We start from the raw sequence: 27,865 nt of genomic DNA, 5'->3' as shown, positions 1-27,865 counted from the left end.
GTGGCCTCTCCCGTTGCGGAGCACAGGCTCCGGACGCGCAGGCTCAGCGGCCATGGCTCACGGGCCCAGCTGCCCCGCGGCATGTGGGACCCTCCCGGACCGGGGCACGAACCCGTGTCCCCTGCATCGGCAGACGGACTCCCAACCACTGTGCCACCAGGGAAGCCCTGGATTCCATGTTTGATGAAAGTAATCACAAGGCTGATGACAGCAGTTCACAGATGACAATTACGGAAACAGTTCTTACTGGAGTAGAAGACAGAACTCCAGAGATGTCTTCAAGCAACTAACATTGATAGAATACCTAATGTGTTCTCAAGTTTTGAGAACAGATCTATTAGGTTGGCCAAAAAATGCCTCTGGTTTTTAAGTAAAAATAAAAAACATATTTTTCATTTTCACCAAGAACTTTATTGAACAACGTATTCACCCTTTTGTTCCACTACCTTCTGCCACTTTTCAGGCAACTTCGTAATTACATCTTCCCAAAACTTTTTATCCTTTTGAGCAAAGAACTGCTCCAGGTGTCTTTTACAGTCTTCCAGGGAATTGAAATTTTTTCCATTAAGAGATAAAGACAGAAATGAATGGAAATCCGAAGGTGCAACGTCTGGTGAATATGGTAGATGAATCAGAACTTCCCAGCCAAGCTGTGACAGTTTTTGCCTGGTCATCAAAGAAACATCGGTCTTGTGTTATCCTGATAGAAGATTATGTGTTTTCTGTTGACTAATTCTGGATGCTTTTCTTTGAATGCTGCTTTCAGTTGGTCTAATTAGGAGCGGTACTTGTTGAAATTAATCACTTGGTTTTCCAGAAGGAGATCATAATAGAGGACTCCCTTCCAATCCCACCATATACACAACATCACCTTCTTTGGATGAAGACCAGCCTTTGGTGTGGGTGGTGGTGGTTCGTTTTGCCTGCCCCATGATCTCTTCCTTTCCGCATTATTGTACAGTATCCACTTTTCATCACCTGTCATAATTTGTTTTTAAAAAGGAATGTTTTCATTACGTTTAAATAGAGAATCTCATGCGGAAATACAATCAAGAAGGTTTTTTTCGCTTAACTTATGTGGAACCCAAACATCAAAATGATGAATGTAACCAAGCTGGTGTAAATGATTTTCAATGCTTGATTTGGATATTTTGAGTATGTCAGCTATCTCCTGCGTGGTATAACGTTGACTGCTCTCCATTAATGTCTCGATTTGATCGTTATGAACTTCAACTGGTCTACCCGACTGTGGAGCGTTGTCCAGCGAGAAATCTCCAGCACAAAACTTCGCAAACCACTTTTGACACGTTCGATCAGTCACAGCACCTTCTCCATACACTGCACAAATCTTTTTGTGTGTTTCCACTGCGTCTTTACCTTTCTTAAAATAATAACCATAGTATGCCAAAAATGTTGCTTTTCTTCTCCTATCTTCAATATTAAAATTCACCAATTTTGATAAGCCTTTTTTTAAATGCACGCTGATATGACAGCTGTCACATACAATCTAACAAAATTGTTTTGAATGAAGTTAAAGACAATTAAGTGCTACTAGAGCATCTTACGGAAAAAACCAAACTAACCTTTTGGCCAACCCAATAAATAACTGTGGGAGGACTCAGGGTTTAATCAGTGATAAGTACATGGTAAACTAAGGAAATAAAAATCAAGACAATTATTAACTCCAGGGAAAACAAGATGCTGAGCTAGAAAGAAAAGTAATCATGTACAGCATGTTTCAGTTTTGATTAATGTCATAATAATGTAAATAATGAATCTTGATACAAGCAAAATTATAATACAACCATATTGAGAAGATGGGAAGATGGATGGATATAAAGTTTCTGTGCCTGTGGTATAGGATAGAAGACCTAAAATTTCATCTTTCTTACTAGGACATTAATGGACAATGCCTAAAACTGAAAAATAAAATAAAGTAGCAATATAAGCATCCTGTTCACAGATTTAGACAGAAAGACCAAAAGAATTGGTAAGAAAATTGATACATGCTGCCTTTGGGAGTAAGGGATGAGGCTGGGAGGGTGGGACCTCTGATTTTCACTGCAGGTCTTATAAAAATATCTAATTCTTAATAATATGTACAGGATAAAAAAATTAATTACTAATTTTTAAAAAGTAAACTGAAGCTTTAGAGCAGATTGTCTAACAGAATTATAATGTTAACTACATATGTAATTTTAAGTTTTCTAATAGCCACATTTAAAAAGTAAAAAGAAATCTCAGTGATGCTATTTATTTATCCAAATACAGCCAAAATATTATTCCACCATATACCCAATATTCAAATTAATAATGAGATAGTTTACCTTATTTTTTGGCATTAAGTCTGAAACTTAGTGTGTATTTTATGCTTGAAGCGGATCTCAATTCCAAGTACCTTCATCTCAAGCGCTCAATACCCACATGTGCCTACTGTGGATACTGCAGTTTTAGAGACTGTCTTCCTGTGATCTCATTAAAAATTATAGTAACAGGATAAGGCTGTTTTTGCAACAATTTACATTATAAAGCCATCACCAAAACTGGCCTAACCATACTTTCTAACCTGAAAAAGAAACAAACCATTGGTCAGCCTTATCATGCAGTGACTTCATAGTAGTTGAGAGAATATATATATATATATATATATATTCAGTCTCCAATTTAGAAAACATCATATACAATTGACCATAATCAGACCTCACTTGCCCTACCTTGAATCCCCTATCAAAATCAAATTTCCTTTCCCTGGAATTCCTCTTTAGAAGAGAATGTCGGTAGATCTTCCCTTAGAAACCACGGGACAGGAATTCTGCACTCCACGTCCCTTAGGGTACAAGGAGGCTCAGAGTTCAGAAAGCAAGACAGCAGAGGTTAAACAGGCTTTTGTGAGCTGATCTGGGAATTTAACCAGCATTTTTAAGTTTTTCCAATTGACTTGAATAGGGTCTTGAACAACACTGTGACCTGGCACCCACTTTTTTGCTACTTGCTACAGGATACCACTACCACCAACGCACAATTTACAGAGCGTTTAATGTGTGCTGAAGACTATGCTAGATGTTTATCTCATTTAATCCTTACAAACAACTCCTGAGGCATTGTTACTATCACTAGTACTTTGCAGAGGGAAAAAAATTGAGGTTTGAAGGCAGTAACTGCCTTATATCACATGTTTCTGAAAGACCTTGGAGCTAATAATTATTTTCACACTTTTAAAGGGTTATAAAAACAAGGATATGCAGCAGAGATCATATGTGTCCCACAAGCCTAAAATATTTTACTATCTACTGTCCGGTACTTTACAAAAAAAGTTTACTAACCCACTGCCTTAGGTTATAGAGTTAAATAGTCTGATTCCAAAACTAATCCTCTAAACCAGGGCTTCTCAACCCTCGGTTTGGCTGACATTTTGGGCTGGAAAATTCTTTGTTATGGGAGGCTGTCCTGATCACTGTAGGATGTTTAACCACACTCTGATCTCTATCTACTAGATGCCAGAAGCAGCACACCCTCCACCCGCCATGTGACAGATCAAAAATGTGTCCAGACATTGCCAAATGTACCCTGGCAGCAAAATCAAATGGTCTTTAAATTAGGGCATGTGTACCTCTAGGGCACATGAAGATTTGTCAAGGAACATGTTGCAACAACATATATAATCCTAAGAAAAAGGCTTCCAGATCCCTGTACTTCCATTTAGTACTCCTCACTAAAACTGACCTCCCTGGGAATATGCCTGCAGTTCAGCTATCATACTGTTGTTTTTCCTCTTCCAAGCTCCTTTCAATCTTCCCACTTTACAAAACTTCACCAAAAATACCTCTCACTCATTCCTATTTTTACTATGGTGTATTCCCCAGAATGGAAAGGCATGGTACTATGAAACAGCCCAAAAAAGTCAGAGGTGTCAATTTCAACTGAGGAACGACTCCAACTATCAATCTCGTTAAGATATAAATTTCCAGTAAACTTCCATTTTTCTTTTTTTTTTTTTTTTTTTTTTTTTTTTTTTTTTTCCAGCTTACCCTTCCCCCTCCCCATGTCCTCAAGTCCATTCTCTACGTCTGGGTCTTTATTCCTGTCCTGCCCCTAGGTTCTTCAGAACCATTTTTTTTTAGATTCCACATATATGTGTTATCATGCGGTATTTGTTTTTCTCTTTCTGACTTACTTCACTCTGTATGACAGACTCTAGGTCCATCCACCTCACTACAAATAACTCAATTTCGTTTCTTTTTATGGCTGAGTAATACTCCATTGTATATATGTGCCACATCTTCTTTATCCATTCATCTGTCGATGGACACTTAGGTTGCTTCCATGTCCAGGCTATACAATTGTTTACAGAGTGACAAGTTTCCCTCTGACCTGCCCAGCTCCATTCTCTAAAACCTAACCCATGTTATCAGTTCCTTGGACCTCCTTTCAGACACCTGATGTTTCACCCTTTCACTTAAAGACAAAGTTATGGATATAAAACAGGTTAAATTAAGTGACCATTAAGTGAATAAAAGGCACCTGAAACTTACTCATCCTCCTCCTCCTCTCGCTTGTGTTTCTTTCTATGGTGAACTGAAACACTGTTGAAACAAACCAGAAAATCAGTCAGTTGAGAAATTTATTGAGCGGGTGCATTCAGCATCCACTTTCTGGCTCCGATAATCTTGCCCACCCCATTCCCACCAGCTGTCCCCTTCCTTGCCGAGTGTAATGGATATACAGGTCACAAGGTCAGTCAGGTATAGAGACTGAAATCTAAACTTCTCATTTGGTCAAGACCGGGGGAGATAAATTGAGGGGGACCACCGTAGGGAAAACGTATCGGGGCAGGCACCGGGCTAAGCACTTTATTTTATGATCCCACTAGGAGGATCCACTTTTGTCCCAAGTTGCGGATGAGAAAACTCAATGTCCGAGAGGCGCTGAAAGTTAACAGTAGCGGCGGCTCCGCCGCGGTCTGGAGGGAGCGAGGCGAGTGCGCGCCCAGGGCAGCTCCAGGCCCGGCTCGACCCGGCTCGACCCGGCTCCCTTCCTCGCACGCCCTGGGCGAGCTCGGACCGTTTCCTCACTTCCCGGGACGCAGGGGGGCCAGGGTCCGAAGCGGACCCCCGCGCTTTGCTACCTCAGATGACTTACGGTAACCGACTGTGGGGCTCAGTATCCTCATCAGCAACCTGGGGCTGAGAAGCCCCCGCCGAAGGTCGCGGGGAGGGTCAAGTAGCTCGCGCCCGCCCGCCGCCCGCCGAGATCCTCACCGTCCGCGCGCCGCGCTCCCACCCGGGCTGCTCAGGGCGGCGCGGGGTTCCCACCGCAGGGCCAGCTCGGTGCCGTCCGCCCCCGGCGGGAAGGCCCGACCGGGGAAAGCCGGTGGCGGCTGTAGGAAGTCCGAGCCGCCTCTCAGCGGGAGGCCGCTGAAAGGCCGGCCAAGCGCGGCCATGGCCGGAGAGGTGAGGAGGCTGCGCCCGCGGCCCCGGCCGCCCGCGGCCCCAGACCCGGCAGCCTAAACTTCCATTTTTCATATTTATTATTTGTCAAAATCCATCAGGTATTATACTGTTCTGACCAACTATTACTACTTGTAATAATTCAATCCAGAAGAAAAATAACTCCTAGAGTTACAGTTAAAGGAAACTTTTAAAATTTAGTTTCAACTTACACAAATATTTTTATTAAAGACATGTATGACAGAATAAAAATCTGTCAGACATAAATAAATTACATTAAGATAATATCCAGTGGGGGTGGGTAAAAATCAAAGTACAATTTCAAGAAAAAGGAACTGTGTAAAATACCATGTATTTTAAAAATTGATGGTGATGGCTATAAAAGTGCAATATGATACTCCTTGAGATATAGTTGAGTGATGTACCAATTTTATATTAAAATGTCAGTATCTATACCACGTGGGAAACTGCATCCTTTCCAACTACCTGAAAGTATGATGTAAAACATTATAAAACAACCTATCGTGTGCAAGGGAGATAGTTTTACAAAAATTATTTTGGGGGTTCGCAAGCAAATTAAAAACACCGTTGTAAAACCACTCACTATTATATTGCAAACACAAAACACACATGGTCTGTGGCGCTTAGAAGCACCGTAATTCACTACCTCTTATTAAGCTCTTTGGATGTGCTTGGCACTGTTCTACGCTCCATTTACTCCTCATATCCTTGGAGGTTTGATCTGATTTAGAAAATCTTTTACAAATACTGAGCAGCTTGCTCAAGAACTAGTAAATGAACTAGTAAATGGAAGAGACAGATTCAAAGAGACAGGCTCAATAGATATTTGTCAAGAAAATGAAATGAAATGTCCGATTCCAAAGCTAAACCTCCTGCTTTGGTTACAAGTTAGCAGAGTGAGGGAGGTGTGAAGGGTACTTGGAGTGTTTCATGGTAGACTTAGGTCTTAAGCCTTAAAAAAACAGATAACATTTAAAGGCAGAAAGAAGTCACGATAAAGGAACCCAAGGTAGAAGCAATATGACCTTGCATATATCTTTATTTCAAAGCTTATTTCACACAGTGTGCTGAAAGCTTTCCTAAATAATGTGTCACTGAAGGAAATGGGAGAGCTATTCAAAGGGAAGGCACGCATGTGTGTGCACACACGTGTGTGCATTGGGGTGGGGGGGGGTGTGATTCCATGGGTCAGCTGCTGCTGAACAGCCTTCCTTGCTGGGCATCTCTACTCTGAAGAGAAAAAAAAATTAGCAGGGAGAAGAGCCTGTGTATCTTTCCGGTGAAATGCAGTTGGGAATCTCAACACAGAAAGAAAAAAGTTTGTACTAAAATATTATATTTTTATTCTGTCGTTGTTCTGGGATTTGCTTTATTCTCAGTAGCCTCTGAGAAAATGCATTTCACAGGAATAGGACTATACGATGGTGACTTTAGAAAAAACAATGTCTACCATAACCTTAACCATAGTTAAGTGCTTATCAAGTGTCTTGAAAAGATAAAAACTATTATTACATGATTTGACGCTTGAATTTTTAAAGCTGGGGACAGAAAAAGTCTTTGAAATGTCAATCTGAAGTATTAAATAAAACAGTACCTACACCACTATAACCATCTTCAATCACAACCAAAAGCTGTCTCCAGATACCAATGGCACATTTATTTTTTAAACGTTCTAATAAAAGAAGTAAAATATATTTGTTTCAAATATAACCGTGTGTGCGCGCGCGCTTTAAAAAAAATACTGAGGGGCTTCCCTGGTGGCGCAGTGGTTGAGAGTCCGCCTGCCGATGCAGGGGACACGGGTTCGTGCCCCGGTCCGGGAAGATCCCACATGCCGCGAAGCGGCTGGGCCCATGAGCCATGGCCGCTGCGCCTGCGCGTCCGGACCCTGTGCTGCGCAGCGGGAGAGGCCACAACAGTGAGAGGCCCGCGTACCGCAAAAAACAAACAAACAAACAAACAAACAAAAAATACTGAGGAGCAAAGGTTAAATTCTGAACCAAACCCTTGGACTTAGTTCAATCCCATAAACACTGAAGTAGTAACAATCATGCTAACGGTCAACATCGCTAGTAGTCTTTAATAATACACTACTCATCTCCCTAGAAGGAGCATCAGAAGTTGCTCTAATGCCCGCCCATCTGGCCCTTTACAAAACAAAACAAAACAAAAAAAGGAGCGGGAACTTCTTCCAAAGACCTGTCTGTAACTGCCTCCTGTAGCATCCCACCCGACTCCGGCTTGCTAGAGGAACTACACACAATGACGTTTCAGAAAGCCCCACAGGTTAAGAGACGACACACATAAAAGCTTCCTATTTCAAACACGTTTCATATAAAGTCACCAAATGAGGTCCTTTAATGTGAACGAGAGCGAATCAAAAAAAAGCTCCATTTATAATTGGGGGGGGGGCTTTCTTATATTACCTTTTTTTGACTTGCTTTTGGAAATTTCAAAGAAAACTGCTGAATCCCTAAATATTTAAGGCAACGTAATTTCACAAGCAACAACAATCTTGAAGGCAAATCCGTTCAATTACAATACACTAAAGCAAATCTCGAGCATTCTCAAGAGACAGAGTAAAGCAATTCATTACAATTAGAGAGTGCAGAACGGGGCCAGCCCTACAGGAACGCAATAATGCCGTGTCACGAAACTGCGCATTCCAAGAGAAACTTCTTCCAGACACAGAAATGAAGTCGGAGGGACCTGCTGCAGTGCTCAATCCCTAATAAACTCGAACAATCGTATTCGAAGCAGTAAAATCGCGAGCTATCCGTTCCTGATGTTGACCTTTTTGGAAAGAAAGACTATCGAACTTTCACGAAGCTGTAAGCGCTGGGTGAGGATGAATAATCAATTCTCAGAGCCAACGTAAACAGCGGGGGTGGGGAAGCAAAAACTGATCAATAGAGATGCGGCGGGAGGACTGCGACCGAAGCGATAAAGGCGGCGCTCTGCGACAAACAGTAAATAGAGGAGGGGGAGTAGGGAGCGCGAAGGTTCCGTAAACCTATGCGATGGGGGTTAACTAAGAACAACTTCTCAGACTATTCTCTCCCAAAATTGCTCCCTTCCAGGAAAGTTTCATCTCCGAAACTTGGATTGGGGGCCGCGGCCTTCTCGGCCCTTCCCGCCCGGCCAGCCCGCGGGCTCGGGGCGCTCGCACAAACCCGCCCGCCTTGGGGGCCCGCGCAGGGGCGACTCCCTCCAGCCGGCCGCAGCCCCACCTGTGCCTTCCAGACCTCGGGCGCTTCGGCACCGGCCGAAGAGCTCCCCGCCCGGCGGCCGCAGCCCAGCGCCTGCTCCCTCAGACGCAGCGCAGCAGCCGCCGAGCGCTTAGCCCGGACCAGCCCGCGGTTCTCTGCGCCCCGCACGCTCGCGCCCGCACGCCGGAACTGACAAAGCCTCCGGAGCCGCGCGCCACGTCACGTGGCCGCGCCGCCCGGCCCGCCAGCCCGGCTCCCGCGTGACCCTAGCGCGAGCGCGCAGCCCGCGCAACTCGGCTTTCACGGGAGGCCCAATCGGGCTTTTGCCTGGGGGACTCGTCCCCGCCTGCCCAGCATAAATTTGTCCACTCTGACCTTCTAAATGGTCTCTGGGGAGACGTCAGTCCACTTCGAACCCCTGAGTCGCCGTAAAACTCTAGGGCGAGAAAAGGATGGAGGGCGGAAGGCCCAGAGACAACCACTTGAGCCAGCGGCTCAGCGCGGACCCCCAACCCTGGTCTCCCGGCCACGTCGACGGCCCCGCGCTTGCGCAGTCTCTTGCTCTCCGCGGACCCCAGGTGGCTGGAGGGGGTGGGCGAGAGCGGTGGGCCGTGAGCGCTCTGACGGCTAGGGGGAGCCGTGCACGCCAGAAGTCTGTAGCAGCACGGCAAAAAAGAATGTTAAATTCCTGATTCCTAAGGTTAAATAGCAAGTGTGCCGATACCATTTATGATTATGGAAAGCTAACAGGGGAAAATCAGAGTAAACATACTCTACTTTTCGTCAGAAGTTCTTTAAAGTTAGTAAGATAGCATAGCTGTGTGGACAGGGAATGCTACCTGCTTTTCCGGTGCTACAAGGATCAAGCCAAAGAAGCAACAGCCCCTGCCCCCGCCCATGAGCCCTAAGGGGAGTTTAGGATGGAGAAAAATCAAAGCGGTCTATGCTTTGGACACTGGCCCTAGATAGTAAAGATGCATATCTACGGAATAATGAGCCCAGACTCTTGCATCTTCCCATAGAGAGAAAAGCACTAAGATCATGAACTTTAGACGTCTGTTCTTTGTGATTAGCGGTAATCTTTTGATGTTCTACCAATTTTTTAAAGCAAAAAAAAAAAAACAAAAACAAAAACAAAAACCAGAAAACCCCACAGAACTACTCCTACATATCCTGGTTCCTCCCTCATCTCTTCAGAGCAGTTCCTCAGAGTTATCTGAGAGGCTGTGTCCTAGGCCACTGTCCTTAGTAAGAGCCCTGAATAAAACTTAATCTGGAAACTTTTAGGTTGTATGTTTTTCTTCAGTCAACAGATGTCAGATTTTACACTCCTGAATAGACCTGCTTTAAAAAACTGTATACATATATATACATACATATATATGATGTGCCCTGAGCTCTTAAGACTAAGTGACTTGTTTAAGGATGGCAGAGACTTAATTCCAGACGAATTGTTACTCCCCTCAATCAAAATTAATTAATGATGGGGAATATTGGATGACTGCTGTGGGGGAGGCTTTTAAATTTAAAATCTGGTAGTTCCACTTGGTAGTTCTCTGGAATCCCAGAAAGATAACAGCCAACCGTTCCAAAGAGAGAAACCTCTTAGGGGTGCATACATTAACACAGTGGTTTTAGATGATTTTGCTCTTATACACCTTAAAAAGAATGCTGAAAAACTGTGACTGTACCTTCTCCCTCATTGTTAGATTGAGCATCAAAATTTTTCATCTCACTTAGAGAGTTGCAAGGGATGCAAATTGTTTTATTGTAAATTGACATTCTAAAATGAAACAGTTACATAACTTTGAATTGTAGCCAGTGGAACCTAAATACCAGATAATTTTATATCCATCATCAGTTTTTAAAACTATATTAACAAGCTTTTCTTTAATAGGAGGAAATTTTACATCATTCCTTTTCTTCTTAAACTCATATCTCCATATCACTTGATGATATTTTATCCCAATATTTATTTATTCTGGTTAGATATGACCCCCCAAAATATAATCAGTAAAAGAAAAAAATGGTAAAATGTACATCATCAGAATTAAAACCATTTGCTCTTCAAAAGACACCATCAAGAAATTGAAAATACAACCTATAGACTATGAGAATATATTTTCAAATCATCATATTTTACATGTATTTCAAACATACAAAGAACCCTTATAACCTAATAATTAACAAGATAAGGAATATAATTTTAAATGGGCAAAAGATTGGAATAGGCAATTCTCCGAAGACATATAAATGTCCAGAAAGCACATGAAAAGATTCTCAGTGTCATTAGTCTTTAGTGAAATGGAAATCAAAAACACAGTGAGATGTCATTGCTTACCCACTAGAATGTTTGTAATAAACAAGATAGATACTAACTGGTGTTGTACAAAGATGTGGAGAAATTCAAACCCTCATGCATTACTGGTAGCAATGTAAAATGATGCAGTCACTTTTTGATAAACAGTTTGTTTATTGAAAAGTTATACATAGACTTACTATATGACCTAGCAACTCCTCTCGTAGGTGGAATTGTGTAGACATATGTTTTCATTTTACTTGGTTCAAAACATCAAGTGATGATGCTGTTATAAAACTCTTTTCACTCCTATTTATTTATTTATTTATTTATTTATTTATTTATTTATTAATTTTTAAAATTATTGACAATACTTCCTCTGCTGGCCCAAATCAAAATTAAATTTAAGATTTATAATTGAAGTAACACAAATGTGGGTGCATGTTACACGTGACCGAGAGGTGCACACAGAACACACACATACCTTTGAATTTACTAATTCCAAAAACTAAGTCAACAGGATAAATAAATTATAAATGAAAGGCATATACAATGTGGGCAAAAACCTAACAGTTACTAGGTCGAAAAGCATGAAGCTATGCCAGCAGTGATATTTAAAAAAACTTTCAGTATTAGAAAATATCAGATTTAATCCAAAGAAAACTTCCCCCCAAATAAAAATAACAAAGTATGGGAACCATCCTTTAAGCAACAGCTTTAAAATAATAACAATAAAAAAAACCTACCATGGTTAAAGGAATCTTCCTACATAATTTACATAATGTAGTGCAATAGTGTGCTCCTTTATAATCTTAACCTTTCACTCCCCATATGATGAGACCGATAATTACAACTCCGATAACAAGGATAAAAATGATGATGCACAGGGTTTTCCTGGATTTGCGCTGATAGTCTGCCGCCCTCGACAGCTGTTGGTTTGCTTGCTGGACGTGCACCTCAGCATTTTCCACATTGGCTTCTATGCTATCTATTACATCTCCTTGCTCATGAATCATCATTCCCAAATCTTTAAATATTTCATTAATATCCATAATATCAGCTTCGAGTTGCCTAATAGAAGACTCTCTCTCCTGAATAAGGCGGAGGTCATCCTCTGTAATTTCTTCATCCTGCACCTGCACCTGAGGCTGAGTTTGGCTTTCCCAGGACACAAGATTCCTTTCTTTTGAGCTCTCCTCAGGAAAACCACCAGACACTCTGGAACTGGCTCTTACTCGAGCGACAAACTCTTTCTCTCTCTCAGCAGCCTGTCTCTGCGCCTTCTGGAAGTTTGTCAGTGATGTGGTGAATTCCGCCACTAAGCGATCCTTCTGTATTTTCCTTTGACGCTGGTCACTGGGGGTGGTGGGCAGAGATCCAAACTCTTTAATGTACTTATCTGTTTCTTTGGCAAGTTGGTTCGTATATTGCTGCTTCTGTTGCAGCTGCTGCCTCAATTCAGGTGAATCTTGAGGTGTTCCAAGTTGATTCAGAGTCCTCTGTATTTCCGCAGAACATTGTGTGATCTTCTGGATGTTGGAAGAGATAAGCTGGGCCAGCTGGGCGGGGTCACCACCAATTCCTGGAGTGTAAGACATAGTTGATTTGCTTGTTCGCTAATTTCATCAGCTGTTGGTGGGCTGTGCAGTTTTCTAAGCAGTCACCCCGACCTCCTCGGCTTCCTTCTCCTCTTTGGCCCCGGCCACCCCTTCACTCCTATTTATTTAGTTTGTTTAGGTGGATAGAGTTTCTCAGTTTTCACATCTATAAATAATAAAATTGAAATAGAATGGATGTGAATTCTGTCTTGTTCTGGAAATAGAGTACATATAATACAGACAATAATACAAATACTTGTATACACAAAGTGCACAAGTGTACTTGATAGAAATGTTCATAGCAACATCATTTAAAACAGCCAAAAAGTGAAAACAATCCAAATATCAATCAACCAATGAAAGGATCTTTGAAAATGTGGTATATCTATACAATGGAATATTGCTCTATCCCCAAAATGAATGAAATAGTGATATATACCACAACATGGACGAACCTCAAAAACACTATGCTCGGTGAAAGAAGCCAGACAAAGACATATATTTCTGTTTCAATTATTTTTTCTTTTGAAAGAGACAGAAAGTAGATTATTGGTTGCCTAGGGCTGGGGTTAGTAATGGAATCGACTGTAAATGGGCACAAGGTGTTCTTTTTAGGGTGATGAAAATGTTCTAAAATTAGATTGTGATAATGGTTGTACAGCTCTGTAAGTATAATAAAATTCATTGAATTGCACACTTAAAATGAGTGAATTTTATGATATATAAATTATATTTTAAACAGTTTAAAAAAATATCTCCTGCATTGACTATGATAATTATTATTATTATTATTATTTTTTTGCGGTATGCGGGCCTCTCACTGTTGTGGCCTCTCCCGTTGCGGAGCACAGGCTCCGGACGCGCAGGCTCAGCGGCCATGGCTCACGGGCCCAGCCGCTCCGCGGCATGTGGGATCTTCCCAGACCAGGGCACGAACCCGCGTCCCCTGCATCGGCAGGCGGACTCTCAACCACTGCGCCACCAGGGAAGCCCATATGATAATTATTTATATTATATGTATTCTACATTTGGATAAATATTTATTGCAGAGTATATATTTGTTGGAAATATATCTTGATGAGGTGAAAGCGACTCTTTTTTTCAATTAATTCATCTATTTGCAGATGATTACCATTTATTTCTAGAATGGGATAGAATTCAGCATCAATTCTATTCTACTTTTAATATTTAAAAATGTAAAGCCTGAGGAACTCTGTCCACATTAAAAAAAAACAGAATTAACAGAAGGAATTTTATAACTGCATTGTCACTCAATTCTTCAAACTACTTCCAAATCATATGCCCTGAATCACTTTACAATGTATCATTCAAATTTGTTTTTTAATCCAATAGATCCTTCTTCCATTTTTTTTAAATTAAAGAATTGGAAATCACTTGACTGCAAAAATATCTGCCACCAAGTGGGTATAGTTATTCACTTCCTCAGTTTCTGGGAAGAACACCAAAAAGACTTTACTAAGATTGACCATCTGGTACCACTGAGGCCCCAGCATCCTTAGTGGTGCCACACTCAAGGTAGTGACTGCATCCCACTAGTGGTGGCTGGGCACAAGAAGGGAGCCTCCACCTCTCTGCCACATACCCAGAACTTAGCTTCAGCAATAGGTCGCTGGAGGCAGGAGGAGATATGCCGGTGCCCTGCCCCCTCCCAGACAGACAGCCCTCCCACTGCTAGCTGTGGCACAAGGGAGCCCTTGTGCTCTGTGCTGTACCAGTCTGGAGAGGAGTTTCTGCCTCAATGAGCTGGGAGGGTAGAGGGAGGGAATGGCTCTTGATAATACCACAGACTGTCACTGTTCTTACGGAGTTTTAGATCTTTTGAGGAGTGGTCTGCAGAGCACTGTTGTGCCAGAATTGGAACTCTCAATAAGCTGTTTTAATCGTCTTACTGAAAATGCACAAAAATCTAAAATCATGTTGAAGTTTACATCTCTGTGTTTTATCCTATATAACTTGATTAATTTGGCACCCCCTGGAAAACATTACCCCTGTATTTTAAATGATCACCATAATGTGTGTTACTTGGTTAATTTTCAGGCTCCTTTACTTGCGTAGGCTCCTTCCAAGGCAGCCCTTGAAATGTGCTCACTTATATGTTTTAGTAAAACTCACAGAAAGAAAAAAGATTTTATCAACAATCAATTAAGACCGCTGACTCTTTACACTTGAATTCCCTTCCTGTCCTTGGTGTTGACATGGCTGTAGCACTTCTGGGATGTGGGTAAAGAGAAGTTGAGTTGGTTGTACATATAATTATGAGATATGTTTATAGTCAATTCTGTGTATGATTATGTTATTGCTAGCCATCCTGTTGTAGTACTGACTTCCAGGAAAATTCCTGCTCTGCTGGCTTACCTGTTGCCCTAACATAAAGATGCCAGCTCAGGGTCATATTGCTCTGTGAATGTATCCTACAGCACACTCCATCAAAAGACTGGTGGAGGAGAAACAACGTTTGAAATACATGGGGCCAGAAGCTAATCTATTTAAAATTATTCCAGTCATCAGACTTGTAAAAGTATAAGCAAATAATTCCATTCTCATCAATGACTAGTCAGAAACCTATATTAGTGGTTCTTATAAACTTGGCAATTGTAAAAATTTATGACAGTATCAATATTGAATTGTGAAGATGAAATAAACTTTACTATATTTTTTAAACTTATCCTAATAAACCATGCTAGAGGAAAAGAACGAATTCTCTATTTTTTTAATGGAACGTATTACAAAATATTTTCATATGAACAAGTAATGAGTATAGAGCCAAGAAAAGAAAAAAAGAATCACGGGATATGTTAAGTACTTAATAAAAGATTTATGTTATTTTTCTGGATTTTGTGATGTCTGGACTATTTGTCAGCTTTTTCAAATTTGTAATTTTGGTGTAAAATTTGTAACTTTGGTGATTTATTTTTCATATTCTTAATAAATATTCACTTTTGTTCCTAATTTTGTTTTTTCTTACAGAAGTCCACCCAAATTATAAAAACAGCAAGCACCACATAACTGGATCTTCCCCTGCTCCTAAGGCTGAAGAGGTACTTGAGATTAGCAGAAAGTAATTGTTTTTATTTTATTATATCTTGCTGAGATAAAAATAAAAAAGGTCAGAGAGTCAAAACAGACTGATGAGAATCAGAGCTTTTATCTAGTATTAAACTTTACTATTATAATAATTTAAAAGAATACAAGTGACTATGAGACACAAGCTAATAATGGAGATTTCTGAAACCACCAACCCAGTCCCCCGGGGTTTTCCCACATCACCTAGGAACACACCCTGGGGCCCAGATCTACCCTTTGAGATCACCAAGTAAGGTATGCCAGGTATCACATAAAGGGAACTATTTCCGTTATGAACTATCTCCAGTTTATACTTAGATAATTATATGGCTGACACTGACATTGCCCAGTGGGCCATTCCATGGACAGCCATAAATTCCAGGTTTACTTACTTTAAACCATCTGCACATACCATTTCATAGACAGGACTTTCCACTGCCTTTGCACCACTGTATACCTTGGCCCAATTAGCATGTCTGCATGATTTGATTTGGTCATTTTCACCTGGGCATCCAAAGTTAGCAACAATTGGTTGTAGACCCGCTGCTAATACATAACTTCCAATTGATTTTCCCTGTCTCTTGTTCTCACCAGATTCTTCTCAAAAGTCATGCATTCTCGGGGGATTTCCCTGGTGGTACAGTGGTTAAGACTCCATGCTCCTGATGCAGGGGGCCTGGGTTGGATTCCTGGTCAGGGAACTAGATCCCACATGCATGCTGTAGCCGAGAGTTCTCATGCCGCAACTAAGAGTCTGCATGCTGCAACTAAGGAGTCCACCTGTCACAACTAAGACCCAGCACAACCAAAATAAATAAATAAGTGTTAAAAAAAAAAGTCATTCATTCTCTAACAATAGTGAAGAATTGGAAGAGGCAGGTGAGGTCTTTAAGTGAAACTACCATTTTTTTCACACACTCTACACTATATCTGATTTAATAACATCCCCCCCGCCCCCACCAAATACTCCTCTTTTTCTAAGGCCTTTACCTGAAATATGGATGTCTAAGACAGGGAAAGATGGAAAGCCCTAAGGTTGGTTTAGAATGGTTTAAAGGCGATTTCTCCTCAAACAGTATTTTGACTTGTCCTTTTATTTGGCATTCTTGAGATTTTTACACCCTGGGCAATGCGCCGGAATAAGATTTGGGGAGGTGAGAGATGTGCGTTTTTTAATGCAAAGTGGGAGGAGTTTGTTTTGTTTTGTTGAGAAGTTCTAATATGAAAGTAGGAAAAGAGATATTAGGAAATAACACATAAGAAATTAAAATCTGGAAATTGATTATCTGGAGACTCCTTTATCCTTGTAAAGTCTTTGTGTGCCTCGAGTGGTGTGCCTGCCCCACTTTAAAGATGTTAATACATATCACATACTTGTAGCTGAGTGCCTAGGACCACTAGTGCTGGAATCCGAGTGCCTGGGCTAGAAGCAACCTTCATCTCACAGTTGCTATTACTTAATCACTCTGAGCCTGTTTTCTCATCTGTAATATGGAGGTTTGATAATAGGACCTACCTCAGAGGGTAGTTATCTAAAGTAATTGAAATAACTTATTTATAGTTGGTGCTCAATAAATAGTAATAATGACATTTGATATTCTTCTCTTACTAAAATTCTTTAATGATTAGCCAAGAGTGGCTTTGTCCTAAGCAAATCTGAATAATTTTTTAAAGTGTAATTTTATCTTCATTAAGAGTGAAGTTATTTTCTTTCAATCAAGAATTTACTTCAGAGGGAAGGAAGGAAGGAAAGAAGGAAGACCTGGAGGGAAAGAGAGGCAGGGAAGGAAAAGAGGGAGAATAGGGATCGCAGAAGGTAGTGTTGGAAAGGGGGAAAGTTAAATAGAATTTTAGGAAAATCACTTAGGTATAAATTCTAACAAAAAAAAAAAAAAAGGAAATGTGAATACTATTTTAACTCTGTCACAGTGCCACTAATAAAAACAATAATATTACATAGAATTATTTTGATAACACAAGTGTTCTCAGAAGGAAAATCTATCGATACTTGTTAGTGAATTTTAGGAATGATATATGCCTATTTAAGTATTTAGGCATGTCATAGCCACTATAATTATAATTCCTGGGTGATAATGTAGAAGACTTAAGTAGAAGCCAGCATTTTAGTTAGATGAATGTGCTAAAAGTTTTATAAATTATATTAGATTCAATTTCATCCAGGTTGTCCAGCTTGTTTTATCCACATGCTGAAAATATATTGTATTTTTGTCTCCATCTATTACATGATATTGTCAAGGGGGTTAGAAAACCCAAAGAATGTATCACATAATTATGAATATCATGAAAAGGAAAAGTGTCCAAATTACTTTAGACATGAAGTGAGTTAGTTATTAGTGCATGCCTCTCATGAACTGATCTAGCTTATCACTGGTGATATAACCTAATTGGTCCAAGCTCATGTTGAAATCAATAGGATGACTCAGTATAAAATAAAACTCCTGGTAAGTGCATTATGTTGAGGACTAATGTAATAATATTCTAAAAATTCTACATGGGGCTTCCCTGGTGGCGCAGTGGTTGCGAGTCCGCCTGCCGATGCAGGGGACACGGGTTCGTGCCCCGGTCTGGGAGCATCCCACGTGCCGCAGAGCGGCGGGGCCTGTGGGCCGTGGCCGCTGGGCCTGGGCGTCCGGAGCCTGTGCTCCGCAACGGGAGAGGCCGCAGCGGTGAGAGGCCCGCGTACCCTAAAAAAAAAAAAAAAAAAAAAAAAGTTCTACATGAGGCTAGGTCTATTATATTATATTTTTCTTTGTCAAACTGTTCATCTATAAAAACATTCATTGATAAAAGATCAATAACTGTGATGTTCTTAGTACAGTATACTTTTCCTCTTACAGACCAAATAGTGGGTGATGGACAAATGCAGCATTTAAAAAATTGAATAGGGCTTCCCTGGTGGCACAGTGGTTGGGAGTCCACCTGCCAATGCAGGGGACACGGGTTTGAGCCCTGGTCGGGGAGGATCTCACATGCCGCGGAGCAACTAAGCCCGCGTGCCACAACTACTGAGCCTGTGCTCTAGAGCCCATGAGCCACAACTACTGAGCCTGCGTGCCGTAACTACTGAAGCCTGTGCGCCTAGAGCCCGTGCTATGCAATGAGAAGCCACCTCAATGAAAGGCCACCGCAATGAGAAGCCCGCGCACTGCATCTAAGAGTGACTCCCGCTCACCACAACTAGAGAGAGCCTGTGCGCAGCAGCAAAGATCCAAAACAGCCAAAAATAAATAAATAAAATAAATAAATAAAGATTGAATAATAAGTAGATACAAGTAATTTCTTACCCATAGAGTTAGAGATACATATGTAGTCTTTGTAAATTCCATATTTCCATATAAAGTATACAGTCTGTTCTTTAGCAAATACATAAATATCCTTTTAAAAATCTATTAATTAAACTATGGAAAACAATTCCTTTAACATTTCTTACTAACCTGATTTGGCTTAGTTCTGGTCAAATTGATACTTTTTATATTATAAAGAGGCTAATGACTTGCTCAGTAAACTACCTTATTTCCTATATACTTGTATGCATATTAGGTGGAGTTTAACACCAGACACCAAAGTTCTTATTCTGCCTGGCTTCAGGAAACATAAGCCACTTATAGTCAAGGTGAGACCCAGAGGACACAGGCAAATGAGACAAATAAATGAAAGAATACTCACAGCATTTTGTAATACTGTTACTGTATTAGAAGTGAGCAAAGGTTGGCAACAAGTGGAGTGAGGAATGAGAAGCAGTGCACACTGAGAAGAGAGGAGAAGACAGGCAACCTGGTAGATTGGCAAAAAACTCAGAAGAAAAAAGTAGCCTTCTTTTGCATTTGAAGCTGTTTTTGCTATTGTGATGTACGAAGCCTAAATTTCCTGAATCCTTTAGTGCAGATTGCCAAAAAATGCATTGTGTTTTGTTTTTGTTTAATTTTGGCTAGAAATTTTGGAAAGAGCCTCAGTATGTCTTGCTTACATGGTCCAGAAGAAGACAAATACGTGAATGACGGTGAACTGAACTAAATTAGGGAAAGCAAAGGCTCAGAAACAGGGTGTCCTTAAGACTGTGACCCCCTTGGGAATGTCTGGACATTTGGATGAGAGCATCAGATTTTCTACAAGAGGTGGAGATGGAGACTCAAAGAAAATGTCAATGCCAGTCAGTCAAAGACTAGCAAGAATACACCTGAAGTTTGAACTTCTGTTTCAACACTGCTTGACTTTTTGTAGGAGAAACCTGTAAGTGGAATGTGAAAGAACCCCTTGATAAAACAGCAAAGCAGTTTCATTTTCTGCATTATTAAAATGGTGATTACATTTAAGTATTCCATGTATACTTGTAAAGGTTTTCCAAGTTCTTAGTAATTAGGGATTACAAGCATCAAGGGAAGAGGATATCTTTAGTGCTGGCTGGCTAGTTAGACGTGGCTCCCTTCCCCTTCTTGAGTATATCACCTATGGGGAAGCTAAGAAGAAAAATGTGTGATGAATTGCTGGTAAAATCCACTGAACACCACGAATTCATTGTTGGACAGCCTCGATTGTCTTGGGGGGATTCCCCTTCCAGAACAGCTAATTCTTTTCTGGCATATTCAGGCAATTTGGATAGAAAGATCTAGGTCCAGAAATTCCATCCTCAGCACTCTCAGTACTTGGGGCTGACGCATCGCAGCCTGATGGTCCCCAAAACTGATGTTACAGCAGATGACACAATACTTGACACAGATCTGAATGCATCAGTTCATAGAGAGTTCAGAAGCAGAGATGCTCTTCATGGAAAAAAAAAGAAAAGTTTGCTATTTTATGAAACTTTGCAAAAATACACCAAGGGTTACATTTTACGGTTAAAAATTTCAAACAGTTCTATCCAGAAATTCTTTCTTTGTTGTTCAGTCATATTTATTTCCTGAACAGTCTGTGTTTCTTAGTCTTTTTTGCATGTTTGGATTGCTAACTGATGATGTTGCTCTAAAAATAAAGTATCGTTTCCTAAAGTAATACAAACTTTAAGCAATATTATCTTCCTAATAGAGCTGCAAATACTTGGTGCCCTAACTAATAGATGAAGATGAGAAATCTAATAAATTTGAATTTATTTTTTCCTAGAGTCCCAGTTTGTCTGGAACACTTAAGTATTGTTATTACCAACAAAAAAAGTTATTGGCTATTAAAGAAAATCACATTCAGGACAGAAGCAGATCTTGAGAATGCCTATTTCTTTTAAAAGAGCCAGTTCTGCCATCCAAAACATTTCTTTATTTTAATTTACATATAGACAAGTCCCATGGTGTCAGATCACAGCATAACTAAGCACCACTGAACTTTATTTAGTCGCAAGGCTTGATTGTAACAGTGGGGTACTTCTTATGCAGTTCTGAAGTGACAGAAATTAAAATGCTAATAAAATCAAGTTTAAAACAGCCCAAAGAAAACTGTGTATATATTATGCCTACTCTCAGAGTCTATAAATTACTCCATCAGAGTAAGTTAAGTAAGGACTTTTGGAATTTGTTTAATTCTTTTAGATAAAAACAGTTTGGGGCTTCCCTGGTGGCGCAGTGGTTGGGAGTCCGCCTGCCGATGCAGGGGACGCGGGTTCGTGCCCCAGTCAGGGAAGATCCCACATGCCGCGGAGCGGCTGGGCCCGTGAGCCACGGCCGCTGGGCCTGCGCCTCTGGAGCCTGTGCTCCACAACGGGAGAGGTCACAAAAGTGAGAGGCCCGCGTACCGCAAACAAAAAATAGTTTGTATTAAATTTTTGAAAAAATAAATTTGGGGCGATAGTAATAAATATCATTTTTGTGAAGCCCAACTCTGTGGAAGGTCCTCTACTGGCCATTTTGTTTCAACCCCACCTCCCCAACAATGAATCAATAAGGAGGCAATTGTCAGATGAAGAAATGGAAGCTCAGAAGGTTTATGTAATATATTCTAAACCACACAGCAAGTATCTGACAAAGCCAAGATTCCCAAAGATTTTCAGAATTCTTTTGTTGAAATTAACATTTTGTTGAATAACTACTACTGTATGTCCAGTATGAGTAGTTTCCATATATCTTTGAATTCCTCCAAAAACCATATGGAATGAGGTTTATTTACATTCAGTAACAGGATCAAAATCTCATGGCTAGTAAGTGGTAGAGGTATAATTTAAATTGGAATCTTTGACTTTAAAACGTCAGCATTTCCTACTATAACACAGTGTCCTGTTGGTTATCTAGTTCCCAAGAGGTGACATCCTTTGGAAGAATCTGAAACGTCCTACTAAAGAAAATTTTACCAAGACTAGAAATTTGGTGGTTTCTTCGATTTAACTCCAAAAATAAACATATCCTTGAACCATGAACTCTCAAATGGGCTCATGTTAGAATCCTTACCAGTATTACCTACTACCTACATAAACTGGGGCAATTTACCCTCAAAGCTTCAGATCTCACCTTTATATAATTGGGATAACAATAACTACTTTGGAGGACTGTGCTAGCCATTAAATAAGATAATGTATGCAACACTCTGTACCCTACAAACAGGCAGCAGTTTGGAGTGGTTAAGAGCAGAGACCCTAAAACCAGCTGCCTGAGTTCAAGTTCTGAGTCTGTCATGTCGGCTCTGTGATCTTAGGCAAATTTACTTTACCCATCTGTATCACCATTTCCTCACTGGTAAAACGAGGTAATGATAATAACTACTTCATGGGTTAGTATGTGTAAAGTGCTTAGGAAAAAATTGTTCCATTAAATTAAATGTGCCTGGCATATTGTAAGCACTATTTAAGATGCTGTTAAATTTTAAAAATACTTTGAACATGGTAGATGCTGAATATGTAGATGCAGAGTAGCCACTTTGCAGTTACTTGGGTGATTTAAATATTATACAGATACAAAATATTATAATGGGACTTCCCTGGTGGTCCAGTGGGTAAGAATCTGCCTTCTAATGCAGGGGACTCGAGTTCGATCCCTGGTCGGGGAACTAAGATCCCACATGCTGCAGGGCAACTAAGCCCGTGTGCCACAACTACTGAGCATGCGAGCCACAACTAGAGAGCCCGAGCCACAGCTAGAGGGAGAAGCCCGCACACCGCAATGAAAGATCCCGCACGCCACAACAAAGATCCCACGTGCCACAACTGAGACCCAATGCAGCCAAAAATAAATAAGTAAATAAATAGTTAAATAAATGTTAGAAAAAACAAATTTAAAAATGTTACAATATATATAAGACATTATAATATTACATATATATTATAATATTACATATATTATATACTATATATATATATATATTAAACTGGAATTAACATTTTTGATCTTTGGAGAAGATTCCTTTATTGCTATTAAAGGAACATGTAAAACTAAACCAGCAGCCCCAGAATGATTAGTCTTGTAGCTACCTTAAAAAGTTCCCTGGAGCTGGGGAGTGGGGAGGAGAGGTGGAGAGGAAGGGATTAAGCATATTTTTCAGATTTGGAGGTTAAGCAACTGATTGTACCTCTAAGTGCTATTTACTGAGATGGGAGACACTGGAGAAGGACTGCACACAAGAGAACGAACAACTGTTTAGTGTCTCCCAGGTACCGAGCATTGTGCTAGGCACTTTGTATACATATTGCATCATTTCACTCTCAGCATCACCCTACGGGTATTACTCTCTCCATTTTATAGATCTGTGAAAATCTTTGAAGTGTGTTGTGCCATATAAGCAAGTGAATCAACTTGTCAAATAAAAGAGTTTTTTACGTAAAGTGGTAAGAATCCCCCCCACCTCCTACCCTGCCCTTAAATTCTGAAATTTACATCTATATTTGTTTTGTTGTGTTGGAATAGTCACTACTGAAACCCAAAGCGACCCTTTCCTCTTATCCCTGTAGTCTTTTATTTAATACCTCCATAGACAAAGAAACTTTCGAGATGTGATGCAGGCTATAAAACTCCAGTAATAACTTGGAAATCTGTAGTTAGATTACTCTGCCCAGAAATGTCATGGGAATTGCTGTATTTCTCTAATGCTTGCTTTAGGCACAGACATACTAACATGGAGCTAAAATTCACCGTGTAATAATATTGCACATTCACTTAGTAATGTTACCTGTATCAATTTCAACATTAATATAATGTAATTGGTTCCAGCTGAAAGCAAATCAAAGTATATGTTTCTACTCCAATCTTCTGAATAATTCATGCCATCTGCATTACCTCAACATTTGGGAACAAAATGCATTAAAGTAAGCAGAACCTCAAATGGTCAAAAGAATTTGTCTTTTTAGGGGTGATATTTCTTAACTTTCTAACAAAAAAGACGTCCTGAATCAGAACCCTTGATGTTTTCAAACAAAAGCACCACTAGAGGAAATTGTCCTTCGTTTTAAAAATTTACTATAGTGTAAATATTAGGTAGAACCACATGAAGCGCCGATACAAGCACTTTCATATGGTTCCACCTAACAGATCATAAATAGTTCATAAATCTCAGGGAACATTAACTACCATAGTTATTTTTTAAATCCTTGCATCCTTCAAAAGTCCTCTTTCATTCTGATGGAAAACCAAAACTGAAAGCTTTCTAAACTTTACTAAGTATTTATTGCTACTATTTACTTTTTAAATTATATTACAATATTCTTATAATCAAGCTATACTGATTACAATAGATATATTTACAATCAATATATTTGTTCTTTGATTTTAAGATCAATTCTTGATATCATGAATATCAATAATAAATATATTTTATGCTGTGTGATGCTCCATGGGTGTCAGCATGCTTGGGCAGATATCACCTTGTGCGGTCCCTATGACCCTTCATTTTAGGTGGCTGTTATTATCAATCCAGCTCTCACACCAGACACGTGGCAAATACTACTCACATCTTATGGAAGAGGAAACAGAGGCTCAGTGAGGTGACCTGCCATGAAGGGGCTTGGCTAACCCAGGTCTCAGGAGTCATAGTTCCTGAGTGCAATATATTTGCTACTTCTCTGTTAAACAACCTGTCCAGCAGTGACTCAGTTATTGGGGGAAAAAAATGGATTCCAACACCACAGTCTGAAGGAGGCACTGCTGTCAGACAGGACACATCCCAGGATGTAGAATCCCTGACTCCTCTCTCCCCTCTGGGCTCTTTCTGTGCTCCAGCCCGCTTCGGGCAGCTTCCCCCCCGCACCCCGAAGTGACGAGGAAGCTCATGGCCATGGCCAGGTGGAAGCTGCAGGGGCCATAGAGTGAGCCCTTCCCTCACCCACAGGGGTTGCCTGGTGCCTGACAAAGCTGCAGAGCCTGCTGCCTCTCAGCTGCTAACCCGAAGTCAGCAGCAGGAAAGCAGACCGTAATGTGGAAGAGGAAAACTTTTTTTGAAAATGTGATTTTGTTCCTGGGGAATTTAAAAATTAATTTTATTGCCACTGCTCTTCTTGTGTATGGCAGGTTATTTTCCCGTGCGCTGGCACGAAGTGACCTCTTTATTAATTTTCTGTTGATGACTATGAAGGTGGTAGAAGGGCAGGATTGGCTGGACCAGGGCTCTGCATTCCTCAACGTGCACACACGTCCTCTGAAGGCTTTAAAAAACAGGTTCAGATTCCACAGGTCTGGGGTGGGGCCTGAGATTCTGCATTTCTGGCAAGCCCCCAGGGAATGCCAATGGTTCTGGTCCACAGACCACATTTTGAGTAGTACGGCACTAAATCACTTCAAACGATCCTTATATCCTGAAGGACCTATGAGAATAGGCTACATCTAAAGATTATTAATGATTTTTATGTTTTCTTTTTTTTTTGCGGTACGCGGGCCTCTCACTGCTGTGGCCTCTCCCGTTGCGGAGCACAGGCTCCGGACGCGCAGGCTCAGCGGCCATGGCTCACGGGCTCAGCCGCTCCGCGGCATGTGGGATCCTCCCAGACCGGGGCACGAACCCGTTTCCCCTGCATCGGCAGGCGGACTCTCAACCACTGCGCCACCAGGGAAGCCCCGATTTTTATGTTTTCTGAAAGCAACAACAACCAAAAAGAAAAACGAGCTGATTTTACTTTTCCTTTGTTAATTTTTCTATGGAAGTGTCTGAATGAAATAGAATTCTTTTTCCTAGTGTCTGGGAATAAAGTAGGTGTTGGGTTGAACAGGTGTTTCTCTCTTAGATACCCAGAGCCACAGAGAAATGCAGAGGCTACTTCCTCTTGTTTCACCCCCTTCTAGAATTTTCCCTTCTAGTCTTCTCTGCCTCTGCCTGATTCTTTTCTTTGTTCCTGTAAAGATTTAGGGTTGTTATTGGCAGGAGACAGACTGTAGCAGGAATGTCACAGTTGTTTTAGCTTGTGCAGTTGGTTGCATTCTTCTGAAATTAGCCTGAAATTAGATCGCTGCTCAAGAGAACCATAAAATATCAGCACACAATATCTTACTCCAAGTTACCCAGCAACTTTGGATCAGCCCTATCTAAATGGGCATGTCCAAGGCTATCCACAGTGATTCTGCTGCAGCTTCGTTTTTAAAAAATAAAAATACTTTTTTATTTTGAAATAAAGACAAAGAAGATGCAAAAATAGTGGTTCGTGGACCCTGCACCCAGCTTTCCCCCAAAATAACATCTCACATAACCATAGTACTTTATCAAAAATGAAATTTATACCAGTACAGTACTATTAACTCAACTACAGACCTTACTTGGATTTCACCAGTCTTTACATGCCCTCTTATGGGGGGAAGGGCTGTGTACAGTACTATGAAATTATACAGATCCATGTAACCACCATCACAATCTGACTCATTGTTAAATATTGGTATCCCCCAGAATTTTGTTCCAAGCTCTTTCCAGTTTTCATTTTTCACATGCTCCCTGGACCTTCTCATCCATAATTGTGACGTTAACTGTCTTTTGTATTTGGATAATTTTCAAATTGATAACCCTAACCTCTCTCTTGAGCTCTCTACCTAACCATTTCATGGCCTACTTCTGGACTCTCACTCAATATTTTATCTGCACTTTAAACTTCAACATATCCAAAACTGAACCAGTATTCCTTCATTTTAAAATGAAATAGTCCCTATATGGGCAAATAGCACCCTGTAGCCCAAGCCAGAATACCCAGGGATCATCCTAGATGCATCCATCATCCATGTTCCACCTCGACATAATAAAAGCAGTTGACACTCCTATGGCAGGTACCAACCAAAACTGATTAGCTTATTTCATCCTGAGAGCAATCCTAAGCCTTGTCAGAAATGGCTCCAAGCTTCCTGAGGCCTGAAACTTGTATGGTTTTAGGGGTTCTTGTAAAGAAAAAGGACAAAAAAGTATAAGTACCAAGAAACCCTGCAATATGGTACAACATAGATGAACCTTGAAGAAAGACATTATTGTGCTAAGTGAAATAAGCCAGTCACAGAAGGACAAATACTGCATGATTCCACTTACATGAGATATCTGAAATAGTCAAACTCATAGAATCAGAGAGTAGAATGACGGTTACGAGGGGCTGGCAGGAGGGCGAAGTGGGGAGTTGCTAATCAACAGGTATAAAGTTTCAATTAGGCAAGATGAGTAAATTCTAAAGATCTGCTGTAGAACATTGTGCCTATGGTTAACAGTACTGTATTGTACACTTAAAATTTTGTTAAGAGGATAGATCTCATGTTAAGTGCTCTTACCACAAGAAAATAAAATTTAAAAAAAGAAAGAAAATTACAAATACCAAAATTAGTGCTTACAAAGTAAATACTTGGACTGGTGCAAGTGAGGGGTCCTGAAAACTGACCTTCATTAGTTGTTTCATGATGAATCCCCCTATGAGGCAGTTGCTATCATTATTTGCATTTTACAGACAAAAGCTGAGGCACAGAAGGCTGCACACTTAACTTGACCAGGGTCCTCATGTCGTGGGAGGTCTCATCACCCCTTGGCCTCCTACATGATCTCCCAGCCACTAACCAAGCCCCTTCAGTGCATTTTCCATGCTGACCCTAAATGGACCTGTGCATGGTCCAGGTCTCTCTCCTGACTGGAAGCTGTACCTAGTTCCCTATTACCTTTAGGATTAGTGCTAAACTCTTCCGGGCTGTCTCTTGCACTTGATGTTTTGTGATGCTGAACTGATAGTGACTCGCTCCATACTCCAAGCCTCCAACTCCTGTCCACTTGCCCTTCCCTCTCCCATGCCCTCTACTATCTATCAATGCTCTCTATCATTTTTTCCAAAATAGA

At 40.7% G+C, this 27,865-nt stretch overlaps 1 protein-coding gene across 1 annotated transcript; it reads right to left on the bottom strand.

Annotated features, from left to right (window-relative positions):
* Positions 1-11,788: 11,788 nt before the first annotated feature.
* On the bottom strand, positions 11,789-12,574 carry LOC307065158 (syntaxin-7; the record flags this gene model as incomplete). Its single annotated transcript, XM_079721972.1, has 1 exon — positions 11,789-12,574. One exon carries the CDS (start codon positions 12,572-12,574, stop codon positions 11,789-11,791), a length of 786 nt encoding a protein of 261 aa, XP_079578098.1.
* Between the last annotated feature and the right edge of the window lie 15,291 nt (positions 12,575-27,865).

Source organism: Hyperoodon ampullatus, assembly GCF_949752795.1.
Source record: "Hyperoodon ampullatus genome assembly, chromosome: 16".
Classification (NCBI taxonomy): domain Eukaryota; kingdom Metazoa; phylum Chordata; class Mammalia; order Artiodactyla; family Ziphiidae; genus Hyperoodon; species Hyperoodon ampullatus.
This window is presented reverse-complemented; position numbering and strand designations above follow the sequence as displayed.